This window comes from Festucalex cinctus, chromosome 3 (genome assembly GCF_051991245.1).
Source record: "Festucalex cinctus isolate MCC-2025b chromosome 3, RoL_Fcin_1.0, whole genome shotgun sequence".
Taxonomy (NCBI): Eukaryota; Metazoa; Chordata; class Actinopteri; order Syngnathiformes; family Syngnathidae; genus Festucalex; species Festucalex cinctus.
Genome location: NC_135413.1, coordinates 15,377,321 through 15,400,446, shown reverse-complemented (window position 1 = coordinate 15,400,446; position 23,126 = coordinate 15,377,321). Strand labels below are relative to the sequence as shown.

The window sequence follows — 23,126 nt, the reverse complement described above, 5'->3', positions numbered from 1 at the left end:
TGCTGGTGTGTCCAAAAGGAGACCCAAAATGGAGGTACGAGGATTCCACCTGACCTGCGATATATTGATCTTGTCTCCCAACCTGATTATTCCTCAACTGCTGTTCACTTGTGTCTCCAAAACACATCATTTAACCACAATCGCCTAAATTAAATTGGAAAGACCCTATCTTAATAATGCTCTTATCTAAAATTTGGGATAAACATTTTAGTTCATGCACTGGTGTCACATCATTGTTTCATTATCATCTGCCTAGGAAGAAAATGGAACATGACACTCTTTGGATGGAATGACGGTCTTTGTTAGCATGAGTAAAGCCCACACACAGCATCAATAGCACATTGTTTGTGGCCTAAACATCAAATCCAAAGGAGAAGTTTCAGTCTAATAGAAAAGACTGGAAACTACACATGGTTAAATATTAAACATTAAAAAGTGCTCTGTCGGAATGCTGCCTTTAGCTGTCATCTCGATCCGAGCCAGACATCTAATTTTCTCATGATGTCACCTCTACTCGCCTGAAGTAAGAACACAACACAGCTGAGAAGTGATTCTGCACAAGGTGACACGATAAGAACGCAAAAAAACTTCGCTTGCTAAATAAGACACGAGCCCTGCAGGCCTCCACCTCCTTCTCCTCTCGCCCAGAAACCTCAGAGCACTTGGCCATATCTCCCATGATGCATTACAAAGGTCTCTCACAAGAGTGGACACACTCTTGTCTATCTGCGGGACTGGATTCCTGACATTCTGGTTCTCTTGCATGATGCTTGGCAGCACAGCAAATTCTTGCAAGGGCGAAGGTCGGCGTTGCTGTGAGTGAGGAAGACCATGGTCCGCTCCGATGTCATGTCGCGCATGTTGACATTCGAGTGACATGTGAAAATGGTCAGTCACCCCTGACGACAAGAATTCATTATTTCAGTGTTTTGGGACACTTCATGAATCATACTTTGGAAATCCTCCTGTTGCCCACTACCAAGACATTTATGACAAATGTATGCAACTGTGTTGTCCCCAGTGCATATAGCCAAATGGTACTTTGGTAAGTGAGGTATGAAAGAATCTGGAAGAACAAGCACTTGGCAGAATATTAGGACACTATGATTTTCTACTTATGTTGAAAAGCTCATTTGAAAACGTAAACATTGTCAGGTATTTGTATGAATGTCATAGCGATTCATAAAACAATTCTAACTACATTTAATAATCACCAACAGTCGTGTCCATACCAGAACTACTACAACCGCTTTCGTGTCTAAAGAATCATGGGAAATGTAGTCCTACTAGCCTAATTAACTACTGGGGTAAGGGGGGTGTTTGAAGTGATAATGTCGAGTGCATTGGTTGTTTCTTATGACTGTTTCTTATGACTAATTTTTTGAATGAATCCAAAAAACAGAGACAGAAAAAAAAAAAAAATTTCAAAAAAACAGAGCACCGATTTCTGTTTTTTCAGAGTATTTTATTATTTTTTGTGGACCTCTGAACTCCCAAATGACTTGTTGCAGACCATTGACCTGAATATATGACTGGATAGGTGCTAGCCCATACACGCCAGTGCAAGCCGTTGAAGTCACAGGGCGGCCATCTTGTTACTCCCACATCGCGAGCAAACTACTGTATATACTATACATTATCCGTACAGATGAGACACATCCAGCTAAGGGGAAAAAAAAACAAAAACGTAGCAAAACATCCACCCCACCTCATACGAACTGCCTATGAGCTGCATTATGTCTCACCTGTTCGTATACCGTACAGTGATCGTTTACTGTGCAAACTTTACACAGTAGTCTGCTTGCGAGGTGTGAGTAACAAGATGGCCACCCTGTGACTTCAACAGCTTGCACTCGCGTGTATGGGCTAGCACCTATCCAGTCATATATACAGGTCAGTGGTCTGAAACAAGTCACTTGGAGTTCAGTGGTCCAAAAAAAAATAAAAAAATTGTTTTTCCAGAGTAATTTTTTTTTCCTGTTTTTTTTTTTAAAATAATGTCCCCCCCGTTTTTCGGAGTCATTTTTTTTCTTCAGTTTTTCAGATTTTTTTTACGACAGAAAAAAATATTCAGAAAAACAAAGAAAAAAAATACTAAAAAAAAAAGCTCCCCAATAAATGTATCAGAAAAATTTATTTTTTTTCAAGTGAATGCAATACGCTTCCGTAGTTTATCACTTACTGTTGAACTGTCAAGATAACATTTAGCATTCGCTAAAGTAAAAACACAACCATTGTGATTGCTTCTGATGAGAATTTGATTTGCAGTGAAAATCAAATGTCCCGGTTTGAGTGAATTTTATTTCTAATGTGTAGCAAACTGGTCTGCATCCATAGCCCTTCACACTTAATTCCCCAGGAGGTAGCAGCAGCTGAGTTTCTATAAGGTTAGTGACCCCGATCTTGAAAATAAACCAGAACATCACTTCAGAATTAGAATTTGGTCTAAGCAACTAAACCAGTGATCAACATATATCCACACACACACACACACACTTTTCATTAGTGCACAACTTTAATAGAATATCTTAACTCTGTACAAATTGAAGAGAATAAGCCAAGTTAACAAGTTTTAAGGCCATTTGTTAGCACAGGATCCCGTGTAATACATTTGAGGATGACAACCACAGCTCAGATGCAAGCGAGAAGAGGGCAGTCGGTTTACTGCTTCGGATGACCTGCCAACAGCAGCATCCAAACCAAACAAATCCATCTGAAGGGCAGTACAAAATACATTGGCAACAATTCATTCAAATACAAACCCATATACAATAACAAAACATATTTGAGCAACTTTAAATGTTAATTACAATGTGTAAGTGGGGAAACAATTCAAGAGAACATTCAATTTGGCTGGTTAGAAGCAACCTGCATGCTGTCACATATTTGAAAGGTCAGAGTTGGCTTCCATCTGTCATTGTGTTTTGAGATACTGACCGGACTGGGCGGAGGAAGTATTGTCCATTCAAGTGCTCACATGTTAAATGCTTGGTTTGAATTGGCATCGCGTCAAAACACTCTCATATAACCATTAAAGTTCAAAAATTGAACCTGGCAGTTTAATAAGAGGAGAGCTTCCACAATGGGGCTTCCTGAAATGCATCACTACACTGCTGCATGACACCAGAATAAATATTTCCATGAGTATGAAAACCAAACGAAATTAATTACACACTAACAAAAAAAAAAGAAAAAGCAGCCAAAGAAAACTTTCCTCAGCAGTTTTCCTGGTAAGCTAACAACTTCCATGCTGATGTTAAAACAAAACAAAAAAAACCCCTGAGTAACAGATCCATGGCAAATTAATTTTGGAGTCTTTTATGTTCTATTTTTTCCTTATGGCGTGCTGAGATTCCTGGCAGTAATGTAATGCACTAAACTCCAACTTAACAAAAGATGATGATTTGAGCGAGAGGGAAACCAACATGGGTAAGAGAAAAGCAAGAAACCAAAACAAAAAAACCCAAGTCATGCAGATAACAAAAACGCAGTTTGGTTTGTATCTATTGCGTTTGGATGAAAGTTTATAGTGGGTGGATTTGGGGGTGGGGACCGCAAGAGGAGGACTTGCTGATTGGCTGAACTGAATGAAGTATGATGGCAGGTCTCCTTGTCCACTGGTCACCGTGGTTACTGCTGCTTGCACTCTGCAGGCTGGCTGGGTGCAGTTTTCTGTGAGACACAAAAATTACACTCAGACAAGGAAGGACAGGGATTTGGCTAAAAGGAAACAATTGGATGACAGCGAGAAGCAGCTAACAGGAAATGTGGCTAGTTTAAACCTGGTTTGGTGTAGCATGAAGGGATGGGAGGGAAGGGGTAGGAGGTTGGTATAGCCTAACTGCAGACAGAGCAAAAAAAGAGGAGCAAGACGCTCAGGATGTGAGTTGTGGATCACCGAAATACAACCCTTGATTATAGGAAAACTGAAGCCAAAGAAGCGAGCGCAAAGGGCTGAAGAGCCATAAAGGCAAGACTGGATGGAAACACATTATATTGAGAGGGGGGTCATCCTTAGTTCCTCCTTACCTAGAAATGCATGAGTGATTAGGCCTGTGGTGGGAGGAGAAACAGTGTCATGCACATGTTCAACAATCACTCACTTTCATAATCAATCACCATAGAAATGAGGTGCAAGCTTAGCAATGAAGTGCCAAAAGTACTTCAGATAAAAATGAAATTGATGACTGAATGTTGGTTAATTCTGTGCCAATTCACAACTACTGTTATTGAACAGGCACATTGGCAGATGATGCAAGCAAAAACACCCATAAACAAGATCAACACTGAACAAAATCAATTCAGAGTGAGGCCGTCATCCACCTCAACAAGCACTCGGATGAAGACAAACAAGATAAATGCAGAGAAGAACAATTACAAGTCTCGGGTGGTGGTTCGCAACTCCCAATGGCCACCCAAAGCCACCCCTGGGACTGGATTATATAGCTGGAATTTCCGCTTCCTGATAACATGCATTGGACTGATATTTTGATGTGATTATGACTGACATTAAATGGCCGCCGCTTAATTTAAGAGACACTAGTACCAAACATGTTTTTCCTGCATTTTTTTTTCCCTGTCATGCCAATTTTAGAAGCACATTTTATAAAAGCGCTACTCTTGCATGTTTGGATACATATGGACAACACAAATATAGGGGTCCTCTGTTTCCAAAAATCCCAACATGTGTTTCAAGGTTTGGAATGGTGCACAATGTATGAGCATATAAATATGTCATGTTGTGTAAGAAGGCACACGGACATTACTAGTTTTCATTTGCTTGTTTTCCCATTTAGGACCTGCAAATGTTTTTTCAAACAAATATTTACTGCAATTATGACTACTAGTGCAAGCGCATGGATAAGTGACACACTAGTCATATTCGGGTTCATTGCTGCAGGAAGAATGGAACCATCTAAATTGAATACTCTGTAGAAGGGGAAGTCAAATCCAAAATGTCCTTTGCAAAATGTGACCAGCTTTGGCAAATGGGTCCTCAGGGTTTAAAAAACAAAAACAAAAACAAAAAACAAAAACAAAAAACGAACGAGGTATTCAGGTTTCCACATGCTATCGAACTTATATGAAAAAAAAAAAGAAAAAAAAAAAAAAAAAAAAAAAAAAAAAAGACATCACGGTTGCTCAATACTCAATGACCAAACCCAGAAAACAGGTGAGCCGTGTTTTTTTGTGTGCCCTTAAGCACTGATGTCATTCTCAGTTGAGAGCAAGGTGCAAAATGGCTGCCCATCTCAGTGGGCGGCCATTTTGCTTAATTCAAATTCTGCAAATATAATCAGAATGCCATGCTTAGTCGCACAGAGCACATTATTGTAAAGAAAATTTTTTGGGGGGTTAAAACAAGAAATATTCATAATTTAAGGGTTCATATACAGACCTTCGGGTCAAAGTCTCCATCGTCGTCGTCGTCATCATCATCATCATCGTCATCATCATCATCATCGTCGTCGTCATCTTGCTCCTTATACATACAAAGTTACACAAAAAAATTACTCTGGGATATCTGCAGGTTTAAGAATTTTACTCTGTGACATAGAACTACAAGTATAGTTGTGCAAGCAAAATATTTAGTATTTAATAAATAAATATTTATAAGATACCTCTTGACTTAGTATAGTTTCGATACATCTTTAATTGGATCTCAAATTGCGCAGCAAATGTGACTAATGAGTTAAGAAAAATGACTAACCTCATCGCCTTCTTCTAGTTCATCATCTAACTGTTGAAAAAACAAAACATCAGCTCATATTTCCTCTACAAAACATCACATCACATCTTTAGACTTACACTCTCGTCGTCTTCCATTGCCTCGCCAGTGAAATACAGCACAGCTCGGGGAATAATTCTCTCACGGAAGAAATGACCAATTTCAAAGTCCAAAGCTATCTCAGAGTCTTCATCCTAGGTGACGAGGAAAGAAAAAAAAAAAAAAAAAAAGAAAAAAAAAGTGTTTGTTATATAGCGCAATTCTGGTTATGGTCCTGATGGCTGCCATACAATGCAACTGCTTAGAGAATTACAAGCTCAACTCACCAATTCTTCACCATCTTGAGTAGCTGTGGAAGAAAATAAACATTTGCAATCACCTTTTTATAATCACTATCAACGACGTTACAGTGGATTTCAAATGGAATAGCTAGTGAGGATAAATAGTGCACAAATATGAAATAAAATTACTACAATAAAAAAAGAAAAAGAAAAAAACAGAAGGAGGGAGTGGGTAGTTGGCTATGTTTTTTTTTTTTTTTTTTTTTTTTTTAAACCAAAATAATGAGTTTAACCAAACTGATGTCTGGTCAATCTCTGAAGAGGCAGGACATGCCCAGACATGTCTGATACACAGAAAATTCTCAAACCGGGAATCCCCCGCTGGAACAATAGGACAGCTCAATTATGTAGAAATATGCTTATTATTCAAATCTGGCCCTGCCCTTAGGTTGACTATATATAGAATTTAGACACACTGGGCAGTAAATCAGGTTGGTTGCCAATTTTTATTTTTTTTATTATTTTTTAAAGATTTTTAAAACTGAAAGGGAATAAGCAGTTGCATCAGTGTGTCTGCAAACTACTGCGAACACAGCTGACATGAGTCTTTCAGTAGAGTGCAACATCTACCCGTCCCAGACGTGGCCAAGTTGAAATAGGATTAAAATGTGGCGACCTCTGGTGTTGAATTTAGCTTAAAGCAGTGAGACGCTTGTGGGCAAGTGTAGACATGTCAAATGTTAACTCCTCCCCTCAGAGTTTGCTCAAAGCAGACAGCTGTTTGGATATGCTCATAAGAACAAGGTGCCAAACCTGTAGCATTAAGAATTAAGAAACACTGCTCAACATTAATTTGAGTAACAAAGAAGTGGTGAACGAGCCCACACGTCTACTCTGCACTCACCTTTGACAGTGCTGAAGAAGTTGAAAAAGGAGAGGTTGGGAACCTGCTTGGTGACTGTGCGGAAAGTGCCACGGCCTTTGTGCTTCTGCTTTTTCTTCACTGTTTTCATTGTCACATCCTTCCCTTTGTGCCAATTTATCACACAGCTATGAAGATAAAGGTCATTGATTTGTGAAATCGTTTAATATGTAGACAACCACATCATACGCCACGATGTAGAAAACATGCCAGCAAAGTAAAAAATAAAAATAATAAAAAATAAAAAATAAATAAATTTAAAATTTACACACGCCGGACCACAACTCTATGACTTCCTTGCACTAGCCAATGGGGTATATGCCACGGAAGAGGCGGGACTTTCGGCTCTGGGTAGCAACGTGTGGGGCGCTTTCCAACACTCGCACCCCAAAACGCGTGCTCACGTCGATGGGCGGGAGCGCGCGTTTGGGCGTCTCATCTCTCTGAAGTGCTTCTGACATCTGACAGACACACTACACACTCGCAGCCATCAACAGGAACGCGCAACCGAGGGGCACAAAGTCGGAAGCACACGTATTGGGACGCGGCCCACACGTCGCAAACCGGAACCTGAATGAAAGCTGATGTGCAAAAACACCGAAGCCTCTTCCATGGCATATGCCCCATTATAGCCTTCTTGGAAAGCCTACCTCAACTATGATAACACTTCACTCTTCACTCCTATATGGCCTGCCATCTCTCAATAGAGAAGTTAAGGCCAAGATACGCCAAGCCAACGTCAGCCAAATGTGACAAACGCCTACCCCGTGGCATCTGCCTAGACGTCGGCACGTCGCATAGAAAAATGATGTAAACACACCTTACCGACACAGACTATTACCTACCTTTTTTTTTTTTCCCAAAATCCAATTTTTGTGTTAGGACTGGGGGGGAAGACTCTACTTTACTCAAGTCTCCATGGCATGAATAAAAAGCATGAATATAGCATGAATATAGCATTCCAATGACAATATAAGGAGCCTACCCGCTAGAGTCAATGACCTCCGGGCCCTCAAACAAAAAAGGCTCTGAAGCATCAGGTTTCGACTCCATTTGGAAGACTTTAGTGAGGACAGCATTGCTAAAATAGTCATTGGGCTCAAAGTGGAACTCCAGTGTGAAACTCTGAAAGACCAAAAGAAGATTAGAATGTTTTCTATCACATTTAGAAGTGGACTTTTTACATCAATTATCAATCAATACTGACCATGGGCTGTCCTGGTTCGGATAACTTAACTTGAATATCTTTCAGGTGCTTGAGAATGGGCTCGTCGTGTTCCTGGCAGGAGGTTAACAGTTAACACCAAAGTTTAAGAAGTGCTGTGATAGACTGGAGAGCAAATAAATTTAAACGTACTTTGATCATGTCCCTGAGCATGTCTGAGTTCCTGAATATGGTGAGCCAGAAGTCCGGGATGCCTTTGGGGTCTTCCTCCGGTGTGGCATCTTCCTTCTTAGATGGGTTTATAGCCATTTTTTTCTTCATCTGCTCCTGCAGCATGAGGAGAGAGAGTAGTCAGTCACAATCAGAAATCTGAGCTTAGTCTTCGAAACAGTTAAGGCAAAACTATCTATATATCTCTCGCTCTCTATAGCTATGAGATGGCAACAATGAGTAGGCTCCACCCCCAGTCATCTTGGTAAAGAAAGCCACACACACATTTGCACAAAGCAGAACTCCATCCCTTGGCCCCAAAATAGTTTCAATCATGCATATTATAAGTGGGCTGTGATTCTTTATTTTCGGCCTGTTAAATACATTTTGTTATGACACCTGGAAATTCTTTAATTGGTAGTGGGAAAAGGATCATTTGTGTTCTTTAAAACAGACTGAAAGCTCAACTTACAGATAGCTCCTCCTCCTCCTCATTGTCACTGTTCCACTCACACTCAGCATCTGTGGGTTCCACTGCGCCTGTGATAAACTCTCTTCGCTGTGACACACACAATCAGAATTGGCAATGACTATTGACATTTCATGTCAAACAGACAAAATGCAATCAGGCATAGCTCACAGTGCCTATGTTTCCATGGACACATTTAGTCGGGTTAAATCATTCACTATCAGCCATTTTAGTAAATTTCAAAATTTTCAATACCGACACGATGTTATTTCAATAATTACATACAAACTGAATATGCCAAATGACAGAATAAAATCTTTCCTTTCTGCCTTGTCCCATTCTTTTATATTGGACAGTAGAAAAATGTAGGTTGCACAAAATGCAGCCATTACTCCCATGGACTCTTAAACTGTGTTTACTTCATATAAAATTGGGCTATGATGACATCTACTGGTGGTTGTGCATCAGTAAAGTTGTTTCCAAGTTTGACATTTACAGCGGAATAAATCCGATTCTCCCCCATCTAGCACAGTTGAAAGAAAAAAAAATGTAATTGACAAGTATACTTTTCAAAGGCAGTGAATATACAATCCTGATTGGAATACAAATGTTCCATGTACACAAACAATTAGGAGCACTCTGACCTGATCAAGCCCATTCCCATCATGCTTTTATTCCGAAGGAGAGGGGTGGTTTATGTCGATTGATAATCCGATGAACGCGCATGAAAACAGTTTATCGGAATGGCGACTCTGCATCCGATATGTGCATGCGCTCTTGACGTGCGTCGGGACATCGTCGTTTCCGCCCATTAAAATGGCGGCATATTGACAAGTGTTTTTCTGCGAGGGGACAACTTGATTTGAAGTACAGGGACTCCTCGAGTTCAGGCACACTCGACCTAAGGCATTTCGACTTTACAATGGTTACGTCCAGTCCGCCATTTTGGCCCCGTCTGCCGTTTTGGCTCCTCGTCTGCTATTTAGCCCTTTGCTAGTGCTAGCGCACTTGTGGGAGTATCGTTGGCTTTTTCGTCCTCTTTTTGCCACATCATGGCCCCAAAGAACAAGAAAGCTACATCTATCAATGTTGGTCCAGCAAAAATAAAATAAATTACATCATGGAAACAAATTTAAACATCATAAAAAGACTGCAGAAAGGAAAGACACCAACGAACAAATTCAAAGACTTGGGCTTCAGTCAGACAGCATCTTGTTTCGTTTATTTTAAATGTATTTTAGATTGTTTTATGCACATTATTTTGAAGTAAATATTGTCTAACGGGGAAATTCGACTTAAATCTAAATTTGGGTTGCATCGCCAGCGTAGGAACGTAACTCCAACGCAACTCGAGGACTCCCTGTATTTAGAACTTGTTTTTATAAAGTTATTGCCTCAATAAAATTGTTAAAACTGTCACAACTACTATGCTAATGACGAAAACCATCTTGATAAATCACACGTTCAATGACAGCACGTTTCATGGCTGTCACAGGGTTCATCTGATTAATGGAGAGGAATGTGTCATAGGCAGATCAGAATGGATCACATAACATGTAAACATGTAACCACTGATCTTCAACTGGAATGACAAAGAAAGTCTCCATGTAAACATGGCTAGTAAAACTGATATACACATGAACATTGACATCAAAATTACAGACTGAGTATGGTTCTACATTAACACTGTCACGTGTCACTGTGTGGGACCAAGCCCACAAAGGCACTAAATATGAAATGATTATTAAACTGACATTATATCACGATTATTGATTAGGCAGAACCATTGCCGGTTCTAGCAGATCCGCCACAATATGGCTCATGGTGGCCTGACAGGGCAACCACCCAAAAAAGGCTTAAATCTAGGACCCTGCCCTTGAGAGAAGCATTGTGCCACATGCACAGATGCAGGCAAACCTTAACTGCCAATCATGAGCGCAATTGAGAATGTACTGGTTCTTGTCACTAGCTCTGGAAATAGCCTTGACTGACAGAACAGCTGGCTACTCGTTGTGCTAGTATAGAATGTAGCACCAAGGATGTGGTCTAACTGATTTCAGGTTGGACCAGGGGCAACTAGTGCCACTTTAGTGCCTAAATAAAAGAAAATCATTTTGCAATTGCATGTATTTATGTATTTTGTGAGTGCTGTGCAAAGGTGTTCCATCAGAAAAGCATGTGGAGTACCTTGTCATAAAACGGCTGATAGAGGGCAGCATACTTCCTCTCCAATTCATGGACCTCCTCGTAAAACTTGGCTTCGATGTTGCCACACTGCACCTGAAGCCTTTTCAAGGCATGCACTCGCCTCTTCACTGCTTTGGGAAGTATGCTATGGTACAAAGAACACCAAAGGAAGTTTTCAGGAGACACCGATGTGAATTTGTCATTCATTCAAAAACCAAACATTTCTGGCTGTAAAACAGAACATATGATTGGTCACACCCCGATTGGGGCTGGGCAATAAATTGAATTAATTTGATTAATAGTCATTTTAAAATTCAAATCGTTGAGAATGAGCTAATTGTTAAATCGAGGTGTACATTCTTGTCCTCTGGATTATTAAAAGCTATCCTTCTTAAGTTCTGTTATATCCAATTGTGACTTTCATTCACAGAAGCTTACGTGTGTGAATGAGTGAGTGAAGAAAAAATGAATAAATCCGTGCGTGCTTTCAAATTGCCGCGGGAGTGACGTCACGCAGCTTACACGTTCGCCCGGCCCCGTTTGTGACACGCCACCCCCCGCTCTGCGATTGGCTGGAGGGTTGTAAATACTGTCTTTCCACTGAAACGTCCCGCTGTTTACAAAACAAACACAAAATGGCAAAATACAGGCTGGGGAGGTGGGGGTTTAGGACGAGATTACCACAAAAGGTTAACAAAAACACAGACGTGTAGACTGAGAGAAAGTTAAAGTGTGTACATACTGTATTTAAAAAGTGCATTTTCCTGAGTGAATCCGGCAGACAGACCCTTTAAGTTTACTTTAGAACGTATTTAAAATCGGTTTAAATAAGTTTGTTGGGTTTATGAGTTTGATTAAAATTGTAATTGTCCAGAATGACTGATGACCGATTATTTTCCATACTAGCAGGGCTGGATGTCAACAAGTGTTGAATATATGCCGAGTATGGTATCAAATTTATTTTTAAATGCAATGTTATAAAGAGCGTTGCTATGATTTATTGAGCAAACGTAGACCAAGACTTGTCTTCCCATCAGTTTACTTGTCAGGGCAAGTTGTTTCTGTCTTTTGTAAAGTATCTGGGACATGTCAAGACAAACTTGTTTAGAACATATTGCACTCCTCTGAATACTGCTCTCGAGGATAAATGTGAGGAAAAACATAACATCTAGCACATTTAATTTTAAGGTTGCCTAAGCCTACATGTAAATTTTATTTCTTATTAAGCTCAAGTGACGCAGTGCAAGTAAACGGTTTTGTAACACAGGCGTTAATACATGTAATGCTCTGTCAAGAAAATCTGATTTATAGATTCATATGCCAATTTAATTGTTCTCAGAATGTGAGGTATCAGTCACCTAATATGGACTGGAGACACTGGTATTTTTGCCTTTTAATTTGTTTACTTTGCCCATTTTCTGATGGACCATAAATCTGTGTTATGACAGTTGATTGACTTCTACTTATTACCACCAGAGGTAGTACAGCATTGCTTTTTAAGTAATGTTGAACCATCTTACAATATTGTGCCACTGATAACATAGCTGTAAGAACCAAGTCAAGGGCAGGCAAAACCCCCTCCAACTCTCTCTTCCTGTCAATTCTCCAGTTGACACAAAATTCAATAGTGGCACTTTGCAAATGGTTGCCAATTTTGCACATCCTTATGTGACAATATTACTGTATATATATTTGAGTTTTAACTGTCCACATATTTGTGTAACTGTCATTATTCCACAGAGATGAAAATGCTCAAGGACATTGCACATTCAAAGCTGAAACCCCCCCAAAAACAATTACTACACTATGGTCATTTTAAACGGTGCGATAATTTTTTGCATAATCGTTACTGTTCTAATGACCGCAGTTCACTTTCTTTGCATTATGACTCCGAATCATTTGCACAGCTGTCAATCATAAAGACTCTGTACTTATGTCATGTGTTTGTCACAGTTTCTTATTACTGTAGTACTCATGTAGCTCTTACTAGTGAAGCCAAATTCCTTGTGCGTTTTTACATACTTGACCAATTAAGATGATTCTGATTCTGAGTAATATCATGACCTCACCACTAGTCACTGCATAATTTAAGTTAATTTCATATAACCTACAATGCAACTCAACCAACCTTTCCTCTGCATGTAAAGTAATAGGTTTGTCCGTCTTCCTGGCAGGATTCAGCAATCCCGGATCCCCTTTATCTGCAAAAAATAAATAAAATTGTACAATAGAGGTATGATTCATGAGGTCATTCAAACTTGTTCAGTTGTGTATTAAGACAAGCTTGGACTTAACAAGACAATGATAAACTTCAAAAGTAATATTTCACCAGGGAGTCCAAGACAAACTGAAAAAGTTGCATTTACCTTTATGGACTTCCATTACAGAGTTGCTGCGCCTTCCTGTGATTTAAAAAAAAAAAAAAATAGAGAAATATATCGAGATCAATCTAACACGAGCAGCGACTGAGTTTACTTTCCGCACGGGACTACTCATGCATATCATAGAAATCGCGACAGTGAAACATGGCCTTACACCGCTGACTCAAATATGTGCTACAAAGAAAGGAAAGTTATTACAAAGCAGCACACGCATTTGCAAAGAACCCAGGTGTGACGGTAACAGGGTGGCGAGCAAGCGCTGGCCCGATGACGCACTGACACGCTGCTGGTAGCTGGGTTAGCCAACGACGAACAAAGTTAGCGTCTGCTCGCGACCGATAACGCTTTCGCCGCCGACTGACAGTCACACAGTGGCATTAAACACCGAAAAGTTAGTGATTTCTAACAGTCTAAGTTTGGCTTCATGGCAAAACACTATTGAACACAGAAGAATGGCGGCGTCGCACACTTGTCAGGCGCTAAAGAGCTAGCTGACAGCCAATAAAGTATAGTACGAGACAACGTGTTGTGACCAGTCACTAAGCTGCAAGAGTATGAAAAACATATATTGTGTAACAGTCACTGTCCAACTGATAAACGTCTCGTATGATCCCTAACTGTTAAATTGTGACTTCATAACGTAACGGGACCCGTGTAGTTAACAAAATAAACAGTCCATTTAACATACAGCTGTTAGCTCCTTGCTAGCAGAACTGACAAGCTAGTCGTTGCTGGCTATCGTTAGCATTGCAGTTGCTAAAAGTTAGAGGCAAAGTAACTTTGAAGCAGTTCACCTGAAGTCTTTTTTAACACCGCGCTCTTGTTCGCCATACTGAATTAACCACTCTTTTTGATTACTTAGCAGTAGGCACCGACAAAAGAGAACGTTTTACCTGTGACGTTTGGCGATCAAGTCGCAGGCTCACACGTCTTCAAATCTTCTTTGGCGTCACAGTGACACAATTGATATAGCTAGCTACGTACTACTGCCCCCTACCGAGACAATACAATAATTAATATTACTTTAGTGACGATCGACCTTCAAAACTATTACACACAAGGATAATCCCCACCATCATTAATCATGGCGTCATTTGAAAGTAATGTTAATGAACATCTCATCGAAGCTGTTTAATAATAGCTGTCAAATAGCTGTCTTTTGACCCGAAAAAGACATTAGCAATGAAATTTACAACTTTGCAAAAATGTGCAATAACAGCGCCAGCAACCAAATCCGATTAAGTAATAAATAAACTTCAAACCATAAACGATCCAGGTCTTCCTTCACCAGGGATAGTTGTTTTCAAAAGCAGATACTGGCCTAGGCCCACTGCCTACCAACAGCCAGAAAAGCAATAGTTCAAAACGTCTAAACTTCTGTTGGTTGTTTAATTAAACCGTTTTTTTGTGTAACAAAACACTAGACCAGGGGTGGCGAGATCCGGTCCTCGAGGGCCGCAGTCCTTCAGGTTGTGGTTATTTCACTTCTTCAACACAGCTGATTCATGATCAGCTCATCAGCAAGCTCTGCAGAAGCCTGGTAACGAGCCTGTTAATTGGAATCAGCTGCACTTCGAGTAGGGAAATCTATAAAACCTGCAGGACTCCGGCCCTCGAGGACTGCAGTTTGCCACCCCTGCACTAGACCAAATGTAAAACGTTGTGGACATACATTATGTATTTTAGGTGAGCGTGGCTACTACTATATGACCGCCAGAGGGCTCCATAGTACTTCATCCCAAATAGTTAGATTCTATATTGAATTGACTTTTCCACTGCATGATAAAATGTGCATTGTGATTGCAGGCGTGTCTTTCAATAGGTCTACAGTGTATTGTCAATATTTAGGCTAATAATTAGGCTATGTGAGGAAAAATGTAGCTACTACTATTTCAAATGTTTGTCAGATGATACCATTTATTTACCAAAACAAAGACAATGAGGGTATGTGACAAATAGAATTCTAAGTGAGAAGTGACATGTATGTACAGTAACTGGCCATAGCTTTGAGTCACTTTCTGTCAACATGCACAAAAAAACCAAGATACTTTTCTTTGCTCTTCCTTGTAAATTACACGTCAAATTAGCAAATTTGCAGCCTCTTTACTGCTCGTTTAGAATAGTGACTTTACATAATGTTTAGTGACACTTAAGAACAAAAACAAAATTCATCTGTCAAGTTCTGGTCTTAATTTCTTCAATGATCCATCATATTTTTTGGGTGGAGGAAATATGCTCTTTACGGAAATAGCATGTTCCGTAAAAGGCATAAAGTCACTAAAATCAAGCCCTCTTTCTGTTTGCTATCAACTGCTGCAACGTGCGCACACTTGAGAGGAAGTGACAGTACTGGGGTCCCTCAGGGTATGATTGTGGTGACCAGGCTTTGTGCCTGTCACACTGTGACATTTACCAGAACAGATCTGTACTCACAGAAGAAATCAAATGTGATTGTAGCATTTGGGATCGAGCCACGGATGTAGACAAATGTACAGTAATTGCTAATTTTGGAAAACTGGATGATTGTGGTGCATTTATAAATGGAACTGGTCTAAATGTTCATAGCCTACATAGACAAATGAAGGTACACTTTAATTCAAGAAAAACCCACAATGGTCACTGAATAACTTGAAAGTGACAAGATAAATTTGCCAAAATGCACGACAAGCCTTGAGACAGTAAGATTACATGAGCAATATACAGACACAAAACTGAAACACAGAAAGACAAGAACCTCGTACCTGTTGTGAAATGTGGAAGAAGCTTTAGTGAAGGCACCATGTTATTCAATAAGACAATAGCAACACCTGCGGCTCCTGCACAAAGCCATACTTATATGGCGTTGCTCTTGGAGTGTACACTCAGATAACAACCCTCTTTTTTTTGTTGTTTTTTTTTGTATCATGCCCCCTCCCTGAATGGGTTGAGGCACACACCTGGCTGTTGGATGCAAAATATGCTGTAATGTTTCCAATTATAGAGGTTATATCACATGAATGCACTCACTTTAATTGTGTAAGGAGTTCAAACATTCGACAACAAGACAATGTCTGGTCACAGGTCCATACATTTGGTCAGATTGGTTCATTGGTTGGCTCATCTAATTTAGCATATATCTAAAAATGTTTTTCATTCCAAACTGCTGTTTCCGTTTCTTTTGCGATATTGCCTTTTGAAAATTTAGCAAACAACCTGCACGTCATTGTTGTTCTGTCATGTAGATGTTCATGTATTCTTTCTTTGTAGCTTGGCAAAGTCAAGAGACACATTCCTTGTGTGGGCTTAGTTTTCTACATCCTTGGCCAGTAAAGATTATTTTGATTCTGATGTGGTCAGAAATGGCTGGTGGAAGGAAACCTCACAAGGATCAACCAATAAGAGCACAGTGCTGTCCCAGAATCCTTTCAAAGTACTACTCCCGAGCAGGGACACTAGAGGAACTGCGGTTGGAACACACAGTGGTCCTCTATATGGGTTCAGTAGCATGATTGCCAGGACAACTGGCATAAGATATGCAAACATTTTTTAACAGTTTTTTTTTTTTTTTTTTTTTTTTTTAAACAGCATTTGCAAGACACATATTGCTATTCATTGTTAGCGTCCCACTTGTGGAGATTTCTATGAATGTGTTATGTCTCGTCGCTTATGTTAAGTTCTTAGTTGTTTTTTGTTTTGTTTTGTTTTTTAGTCCTGTCTTTCTTGTAGTTGTGCCTGATTTTATTTTGTAGTTCTAGTTTCCTGTCAGTAGTAGCTTTACTTCCTACCCATGTTTCCTCATTAGCTTGATTGTCTCCACCTGTGGTCACCCCGTCAGTTCGTCTTGTTTACTGCCACGTCCTGAGCTAGACCATCTTAAAGCGTTGCCTTTGTTTCATGTCTAAATCTGTGGTTTTTGTTAATATTGCTAAAGTCAGCTTATCCCTCCAGCCTTTTGCTGTGAATTTTAGTTGCTACTTTTGCTCTTAGTTATTACCAGCCTTGCTGAGTTCCTAAGTTGTTACTTTTCTTTCATTGTTTTTTAAAAAAAAATTTTTTATCCAGCCTTGCTGTGAATTTTTGTTGATACTTTAAAATGACTATTGATTAGTCAATAAATCTGTCACCTTTTTGGAACCTGAGAATCGTGCACTTGGGTCCTCTGTTCATCCTTGTCAGAATGCCCATCCGTAAAATGAAAGTTTAGTTCAAAGCAATCAATCAGTCAATCTCCCTTTTCCCCAATTTGTTCATTCTTTTAATGCACAATAAATATTGGTAAGCAAGCTCTTTTCCTGATGTATTGTAATGATCTGAACCTTTTAACTAAGATATTTTGACGAGTATAATGTTTGTCATGGTCTGGGACAAAAATGGCTGCATTCAGAGTTAAAGTGCAATGTTACACGAACGCAAGCACCAACAAAAGAGGTAAGAAAAAAAGAGGTGCTGATTGATTTGATTTGATTTATGTGTTCATTTTTCCTTTCGGACAGCATTGTGACAATCAAACATTTCATCATACAATTTCAACATATAATAACCGAAAAGAAAAAGGGCTGGCAGGAATAAGCAGCAAGATTGCACTTGTCTGTTTGTGTAGCATCAGCGCGCAACGTGGCCCACCTCATTCCACTGGGGTATTGGTTTTTGTGAATGAAGTGGTCAAACTCCCAGATGGCACGGATGGTGTTATCGATATGTCCAGAGGATAACGCGGTGTTTATGAGCCATTCCTGACCCTGCATCTTCTGTTGTCCATTAAGCCTCTCTCTTCCTAACACATGGGTAATGGCCTATTTGTACACCATAATCAGAGAGACACACACATTCTCACTAACTGTAGAAAGCCATCAAAATAAGACGCACAGTGAGGCAGCCACATTGACACAGCTGCGGTCATTATTCACAAGAGGAGGTCTAGGGTGGGGGGTTGAAGGATGACAAACGGAACTAGTATGTCTCATCTGATGTAGCTGTGTCACAAAGATCTAAATGTGCAACAAATTTAACAGGATCATTGATCTGGCTTATGGCAGGCTGAGATCTGCTCTGTGCAATTTACTTACATCCGCACCAATAAGCAATTTTTATCTTTATTTTGTATTCTTTGCCTGATCCTCCGTTGTTCACTTTTTATGACTAAACCTTTTAGCCAGCATTGATAACCACCAAAACAACTTTGCAGCCACACACATTGAGTGACGTGAGTTGACAAAAAGTAAACGACCAACGTTAGTAATTACCTGCAATTTGAGGATCACACTTTTGGCAGCAAAAGAGAGTTTATTCATATTTTGACAGTTAAGGATTTTCAATAAAGGGCAAACTAACTTCCAGCCACCATAATTGTTAACATTAGTGGTCTGCAAAAACATATGAAAAAGAATTTCTGTGTGAATACTGGTGCACTTGTTAATCAGGATTTGGGTTAGACATTAGCTCCCATTTCTGAAGGCACCTTTATGATAACAAAATAACACAATTGTATTTGAAAACAAGCAGCTCTTTCCATTGACATTACAGTACACAAAGGTAATGTAAAAGGATGCAGGACTTGCACATTATGTGATGCAAATTACGTTTATTGTAGACGCTAAACATAAATAATCTAATGATAAGGTGTGGAAAGATGTAAGAACACAGTTCAGAGAATTGCTTTTCACCCTTAAATAACTAAACAACAGAGCAAATGAACCAAAAATATTGAAAGTTGCAATCTTGTTAAAGTTGTAGGCAGATACGCACCACATGCAGGTAGTGTGTGTCTGCAGCCCCAGCTGCTTGATGTTCATCAAGCACTAGCGTGGCGCTCCAGGCTGGTGGATGACAGAGGCCCATTTAGAAAAGGTAAATCTAATTGGGAGTCTCTAGATCCACAGCGCTTGTGTGTCACTGCTGGAGGGGAGATGGCCCATATTACCACGTCATATTATTGTTACTACCGCCTTGACCCCAGTCCCCAGAACTGTGGTTGAACAACGTGTGCTTAGCCTATTTACAGATAAACAAGTGGGTGTGTCAGTCAATTGATTTATTTCAATTGTATGCGTGTGTGTGTGTGTGTGTGTGTGTGTGTTGATCGTGTGGGATTCTGGTCATTCAGCATTCGTATTATTAAATCCAGGTTGTGTAGGCTGCGAAATCTTGGAGCAATGTGAGTAAAATAAAGCAGAATGTGATGTTGATTCACTCTCAACTAGTTTAAGTTGCATTACAATCAAATAGCGAGCTATAGCAACCACATTGCTAAGGCACTTTTCTCAGGGAACATAATGACATCGGTTTTGAAATAAAAGTTCAGAACATTCCCTTCCCTTAGTGGCAACCCTACAGACTGCTGGAAAGTGAATAGATTTGCAAGTAAATTTGGCCTGTCAATCTTTGCAATTGTTTTCAGCTGCTGGGCCAACTTGGCATGCCCCTATTACTCAACCAGCTTTCACAACTTGCACATTTTGTTTGGGTTATTTGGTTTGTATGTTCGATGTTAGGATGTGTTGTTATTGCTTAAAAAAACTGCAGTACTTTATTTCCCAGTGTTTTGGACTAACATTCTGTCATTTTTCTTTAGTTTAAACAAATAATGTCACATTGAACCGATCGAGGACAAAATGGGTGGATATTTTAATAAAATTTCATTCACCTAAAATGACACAATACGATTAACATTCTGCCAATTATATGATTTTTCCATAGTCAAGTCTTTCCAGCTATAAACCTTTACAGTATTCAATAGATCACTCCGGTTTATGTCTGTATGCACAAGAAATCGTCCATGTAAAATAAAAGTAGTCACAAGCATTTATACAGTTTTACTGGAATTTATTTCCCCCCTTCCTGTTTGTTCTGAGATTGATGGAGCTCTTTTCCTAGGCTGATTTCTTTCTCTCCATCCCGCTGAGCTTATATAACATGGCACATTTAGTAGATATATGGCCACAACAGGACCACAGTCAGACTTATCAGAAGTGACATTATGCTCCGCTGAGAAACAAAGCAAAAAAGACTGTAATTTGTATTTATACCATCTCTTTACAAAACAGAAAGAAAAAGACGACACTGCACCTGACGTTCCTGGTTTTTCCATATTACAACAAATATCTTCTCTTGTGATGAGAGAAGATATTTAAGCAAATTGGCTGATTATTGGTTGATCTAATTCGTCATGCATTTCCCTTCATTACAGAAAGTCACTTGGAAACAAAGGTCTCATGCAAATGTATAGAAATATGCTTGACATATTATGACAACTTGTTCAATCACTTTGCACGTCAAGTCATCTTTATTTATATATAAAGACTAGTGTTGTTCCGATTCCGATACTGGTATCGGCAGAGGTGCCGATACTGCATAAAAACAGTGGTATCGGTATCGATGGCTACTCACAAGTTACATGCCGATACCATTAATTCCAACGCTAATGTAGGATTTTGGATGCAGCATCTTGTGTCTTGCTGGTGCACGACATTCACTGATATGTGACATGTTCACTGCATGCCGATCTAAGATATCCTATTGGCCCTTGAATGCTCTGAACCAACGGCAGGACAGCTTTTTCATGTTGAGGGAAAAAAAAAAACGTAAGTATCGGTATGGTATCGGTATCGGCCGATACTGCAAAGCTGGGTATTGGTATCGGTATCGGGAGCCAAAAAACGGTATCGGAACAACACTAATAAAGACATACAAGATGAACTAACACCAAAAAGTTGTGGGATGTGAGACAATTCATCAGAGGCCCATTATAATGTATTTTCATCAACATAACACAAGCGATTGATGAATGTTGTAAATGTGTGAGCTGAGAAATATAACAAAACGACGTGATAGAACAGCATTTTGTGTATTCCTTTCTCATCATCAACATGAGGTTTTGTGATGCTAAACTCAAAGGTGACTGACGTTCAGCTGCCCTGCACAGAAAGAAATGTGGAGGATGATGGATAATAGCCCAGCTGGTCTCGTTAGGTGCAATTAACCCGTCTGAAGTCCCACAATTATGCAGGCAAAAGCTGACGCTTGCAACGCCACAATGCAACCACTGAATCAATACATAATTGTAATAATTAACATCCTGGTGTCATTTGCAAGTATTTCTAAAACTTAAAAAAAAAAAAAAAGATAGAGTTGGATAAACACAGAGGGATGAATGTTTGAGGGATGTTACCTCTTCACAATTGGTGTTGAAACTGGATGAGAAATAGCTGGGGGTTGCCGCATATGACTCAACCTGATAATGACTCATTACTTTGGATGCTACAACACTTTTTGTATCCATCCATCCATCCATCCATCCATCCATCCATCCATCCATCCATCCATCCATCCATCCATCCATCCATCCATCCATCCATCCATCCAACAGTCTGAGTCTGGTTTGATTACTTTATTCAACAGTTGTATTTTCAGGGAAAATGTGTTCAAGGTTAAAACAAACAAACAAACAAACAAACAAACAAACAAACAAACAAAAAAAATTATTAGAACAATCCTAATCTAAACATAGTTCCTATTTGATGATTTTAGATAAATTCCAATATTTTACTCATGTAAACATCTGTACAAGGATTGTAGAATTGAGTAGTAGAAAAATATGAATCACAATTAATTACAGTACAGTATATTGTGTGATCGATTAGCTAAAAAATTTGAATCCCTTAACAGCACTAAAAAAAACCTGATGACTCATGAGATGACAATCTCTCACTCACTCACTCACTCACTCACTCACTCACTCACTCACTCACTCACTCACTCACTCACTCACTCACTCACTCACACGCACACACACTCACCTGAAAGCAGCATGAATAATTATGCCTAATTGCAAAAAAATGTCAAGCGGCACATTATTTTGTCTGTCAGAAATACATTTTCCGCAAAAGGTCAAAATAATGAAAAAGGGAACCTGGATATCCCCTCAGGAGGTAATTCAAATCAGTTTTTCCCCACTTAAACATTAAAACTGACACATTTGTTCTGTTTACTATTTCATCAATGACCTGCATCAGGTTTTAGTTTATTTAAAGAAAAAAAAATGTAAGCTTCTTGTCAGTAGCATGTATCAAAAATACTGAAATAAATGTATAGTCTTCATTCTCATCCTGTGTTCAGCAAAAGGGGTCAAAGTTGTCCTGTGCCTGAGGCAATATATGCTCTCCAGCATTTTGAGCTGGTTGGCTCAGGTTGGACGAGAGTGAGACGAGAGTCGCACTCGCCTCCTCTGCACCCCTGCAAGGTTGCAGCCGTGCTAGCATTTGACCAGAGGTCAGCAGATAATCTTTTTACCTCTGCTTGCCTGTGGGCAATATACATCACTTCACAAATCACGTTAAGCAGCTAAGTCTTCAGCCAAAAGCAATAGGCTACAAATCCGTGTGATGTGCTTGTTGCTGAGGTAAGAGAGAGACAGACCTATAAGGGGAAGGACAGTGTCCATTGTGTGTTTATGTGGGACCCATCCACAATGAAATCTAATTTTGCCTAGATTGAATTGACCTGATAAAGTGACTAAATTTTCCACAGTTAACCCTCCACTCCTTCTAACCAAACTTTTAGGTCTGAAGTACTTTGATTATTGTGTCATTGCAGGTTTGTATGCTTTACAAAATAGTAATAGGCAAGTGCTAAATATATCAGTGTATGTATTTAACACAAATGTTAAAACCATAAAGTAGGCCTATAGTTGCAAACAAAACATGCTGATTAGAATAGAACTGACCTTAGTTTGACGTCAGAAACTGCAAACAAATGAGCGTATAAAAAGAAGGAGGCTCCTGATTTGGGGGGGAAAGACCCGCGGTG

At 39.5% G+C, this 23,126-nt stretch overlaps 1 protein-coding gene across 6 annotated transcripts; it reads right to left on the bottom strand.

Moving 5' to 3' along the window:
- Nucleotides 1–2,496: 2,496 nt before the first annotated feature.
- On the bottom strand, nt 2,497–14,803 carry nap1l4a (nucleosome assembly protein 1-like 4a). Of its 6 annotated transcripts, XM_077516018.1 has the most exons (16): nt 14,606–14,801; nt 14,138–14,336; nt 13,329–13,364; nt 13,091–13,163; nt 10,963–11,107; nt 8,779–8,865; nt 8,289–8,423; nt 8,139–8,210; nt 7,917–8,056; nt 6,914–7,059; nt 6,055–6,077; nt 5,809–5,922; nt 5,711–5,740; nt 5,399–5,482; nt 4,030–4,053; nt 2,497–3,672 (listed from the first exon to the last, which is right to left on the bottom strand). In XM_077516018.1, the coding sequence occupies exons 2-15, from the start codon at nt 14,172–14,174 to the stop codon at nt 4,048–4,050; spliced, it is 1,128 nt and encodes a 375-aa protein (XP_077372144.1). In that variant the 5' UTR covers nt 14,175–14,336; nt 14,606–14,801; the 3' UTR covers nt 2,497–3,672; nt 4,030–4,047. The 6 variants fall into 6 exon arrangements, with proteins under 6 accessions (XP_077372144.1, XP_077372147.1, XP_077372142.1 ...); XM_077516021.1 differs by lacking the exon at nt 5,711–5,740 and having other exon boundaries at nt 14,606–14,803; XM_077516016.1 differs by lacking the exon at nt 4,030–4,053.
- Between the last annotated feature and the right edge of the window lie 8,323 nt (nt 14,804–23,126).